Source organism: Delphinapterus leucas, chromosome 7 (genome assembly GCF_059928025.1).
Source record: "Delphinapterus leucas isolate spDelLeu-1000000601 "Yukka" chromosome 7, BTC_Dleu_Yukka2, whole genome shotgun sequence".
Classification (NCBI taxonomy): Eukaryota; Metazoa; Chordata; class Mammalia; order Artiodactyla; family Monodontidae; genus Delphinapterus; species Delphinapterus leucas.
In genome coordinates this window covers 50,235,880-50,238,980 of record NC_143135.1, presented here as the reverse complement: position 1 = coordinate 50,238,980, position 3,101 = coordinate 50,235,880, and the positions used below count along the sequence as shown (strand labels likewise).

Below are 3,101 nucleotides of genomic sequence, written 5' to 3'. Positions count from 1 at the left end.
GTAAGTGGTGGGGAGAGAGGATGTGATCAGGAGAGAGGCTCAGAGAGACGACCCCTGAGAGGTAGTGAAAGGAGTGGCGAAGGGGCAAGAGAAGGGAGCGAAGGCTGAGATCAGGCTATCAGGCGGGGGATCCTAATAGCGCACAAGCTGGAAGAATCTTGAGAGCAGAGAGATAAGGGAAGTGAGAGCTGGTCGGGGGCTCTGGTGGGGGCGGGAAGATTGGACGAGCTAAGAGGTGCTGTCCGGGGTTGCGGAAGGTGGGCGGGGCCGGGGCGGTCGGGGGGCGGGAAGTGGGCGGTTCGGGGCGGGGCCAGGGCGGACACTCGCGCGGATCAGGCAAAGCCGTCGCGGACGCCCTGGCCAAGCGCAGCGGCCAGGCCGGCGGGCGGGCGGGCGGCTGCGAGCATGGTCCTGGTGCTGCACCACATCCTCATCGCTGTTGTCCAATTCCTCAGGCGGGGCCAGCAGGTCTTCCTCAAGCCGGACGAGCCGCCGCCGCCGCAGCCATGCGCCGACAGCCTGCAGGTAGGGCCCCCCCCCCGCCCGGCTCTGGGCACGAGGGGAACGGGGTGTTGGGTGAGCGCCAGGCCGGGTCCTCCGCGGAGCGTGCTGTCGCCGGTCCCATGGTCTACCCCATCCCTGAACCCTCCTAGGGTGGGGACCCCTCCCCTAGCTGAAAATCCCAGTTCTGTGCTGGGACTGTAGCCCGTACCCTAGAGACATTGAGTCCTTAGCTCACAGTTCAAAACCTCACGCCAGACTCTGAACCCTTTTCAGATCTGGGACTCCACCCCCAAGCACTGAACTCCCAATCCACAATGGGACCCCTGTCCACACCCAAGAGTTCTGTTTGAGCCTGGAACCCCCTGCCTCCCAGATTAGTGGAGGACCCCTGCCCATAGCCCTGGACCCCCAATATATTTATCAGACTCCAGGCCCACCCAGAACACCTGAACCCCCGACTCTCAACCAGGACCCCCCCTCAGAGCTGGGGCCTCATCTCAAGCCCCTGAACCCCGACTCCACAGACTCATCTGTGCCCTCACCCAGATTCCCACTCAAACACCTGGACTTCAGTCCTCACACCAGACCCCACCCAGGGTCCAAATGCCTCTTTCCATTATAGTTTGTCTATCCTTCTCTGCAGGATCCCCCTCCCACCCTCTTCCTGCTTTCCCTCCTCCCTCCTGTATAGAAGATCCTAGCCTTTTCCGGCTTGTCTCACCCTCTCCTCTTGTCTCTCTCTGGGTATGGTGGCCCCCGTTTCTCCTCTGAGTCTTTCTGGGCATCTTCTCCCTCTGCCCCTCTATTTCTTTCTTGTTTGGTCTCTTTTGCCCACGTGCCCCCCTCTCTCAGTCTGCCCATCACTCTCCCAGTTTCTCTAGGTTTCTGTTTTTGTTCTAGGGCCTTTCCCTGTGGTCATTCTTCCCCTTATATCAGCCTCTACTTTGGGGTGGTGAGGGGACAGGCTCAGAATGCCCCACCGGTGTCCCCAGGACCTCTCCCCCTCCCCTGTTGTCAGGCATGGCATGGTGTGGGTGCTGGTGGAAGGGGCTAAACATGGAGCAAGCAGCCCTTGGGCGGTACCGAGGGATTTAAGGTGGGTGGGGATTGTGCAGTGGGGCACTGGGGTTCATAACTTATAAACCCCCTCATCCCTGCTGAACTGGACTTGGGAAGCCGGGGGCTTGGGATGAGGGAGGGGAGGAATAGCCTGCAACCTGGTGTCAGTCACCTGTGGTGGGAGGTGTCCAGGGCTGGGCGAGTCTGGGTGGTATGTGTTTGAGTAGGAAGAGCTGGGTTGTGTGTGTTGGGTGTGCCTTGTGTGTGATCCTGTGTGTTGTGTCATGTAGTATTGTGTGTGTCATCAGCGGTGGGATTATTGGGGGGATCTGTGGAGCTTATGCTGAGTGTGAGGACCGTGAGTGTAATGGCGTTGCATGGCGTGTGCAGCTAGGGAGGCCGAGTTGTGAGTGTGGAGTGGTAGATGTACGTATGACTGTTGTGTGTGGGGGGAACTTATGTGTACATGGCTGTGTGTCATCGTGGGGTGGAGTAGTTGTAGGGGCAGCTTACATGGGGGATTGTGTGTGTATTTGTGTGTGTTATGGACTGTTGTGTGTAACCGGGAAGAGCCGCTGGAGGGGTCTGATGAAAGGTTTCATTGGATGTCTTTGTAGAGGGGAGTGGGGGTGGGAGAGCTGTGTCTGAGTGGGTTTGCAGCCTAGGTGACTGGCTTCGAGTCACCGAGTTATACATCCTGGAGTTGCTCAGGAAATATATTGGGACCTGTGTGTTGGTGTTTGAGTGTCATGTGTCTGTGTGATGACTGTTTGTACAGCTCTTGGTAGGAAAGTGTGCAGCAGCCAGGGTCCAGGGGGCCAAGGCAAGGACTTGTTGACTGTGTGTGTGTGTGTGTGTGTGTGTGTGTGTGTGCATGCCCAAGTACATGTGGGGAGGAGGCAGTGTGCAGGCAGGACTGTCTGTGCTAAGGAGCTGTGTGTGCCCGCAAACATTTGACATTTTGGTGTGACATTAGGTGTGCACATTATCTATGCAGGGTGTGTCTCTATGTCTAGGTGATGTGTGTGTATTGAATTTAATTGGAACTGTGTGTCTGTGCTTGGAGAGGTGAGTGTCGGGTGTGTGAGGTGCGCGTGGGAGGTTGAGTGTGAGTGTGGCGTGAAGTGTGGGTGTGTGAGCTGGATGGCTTTTCGGTGTGACACGTGGATTATGTGATCTTCTCTCCCTGTGAGCTGTTTACATGTGAAGGGTATCCAGTTAGCTAGGGTATGTATGGGGAGAGGGGGGGCTGGAGGGCTGTGGAAGTTGCTGCAGGAGGTGAGGGAGTGGGTGTATAAGGTGTGTGGGGTGAGGAATGAGGTATGTGATGTTCGGGTGTGCAGAATACAGCAGGTGTCCCATAAATGTTTGTGGAGTGACGTGTGTGTGCAGGGAAGGCTTGGCTGCCATCCTGTTCTCGCTTCCCTCCCAGTTAGGTCCCCTGAGATGCCCAAGCCAGGCTGCCTCTACCCTTTGCCCTTCATCCTCCTCGCTTTCACCAAGGCCTTTGTCTTGGGTTTCCGGCTGAACAGGCGCTG

General features: G+C 57.3%; 1 protein-coding gene across 11 annotated transcripts in view; it reads left to right on the top strand.

Moving 5' to 3' along the window:
* Positions 1 to 3,101, top strand: part of PDE2A (phosphodiesterase 2A) — a 118,923-nt gene that overhangs the window by 31,987 nt on the left and 83,835 nt on the right. For 10 of the 11 annotated variants that reach the window (XM_089915280.1, XM_030760533.2, XM_089915283.1 and 7 more), the window contains exon 2: positions 456 to 525. In XM_089915280.1, coding sequence (XP_089771406.1) covers positions 456 to 525 — 70 coding nt within the window. Of the gene's footprint in view, positions 1 to 280; positions 526 to 3,101 lie in introns of those variants that run through there. The other variant, XM_089915286.1, reaches the window with a different exon arrangement.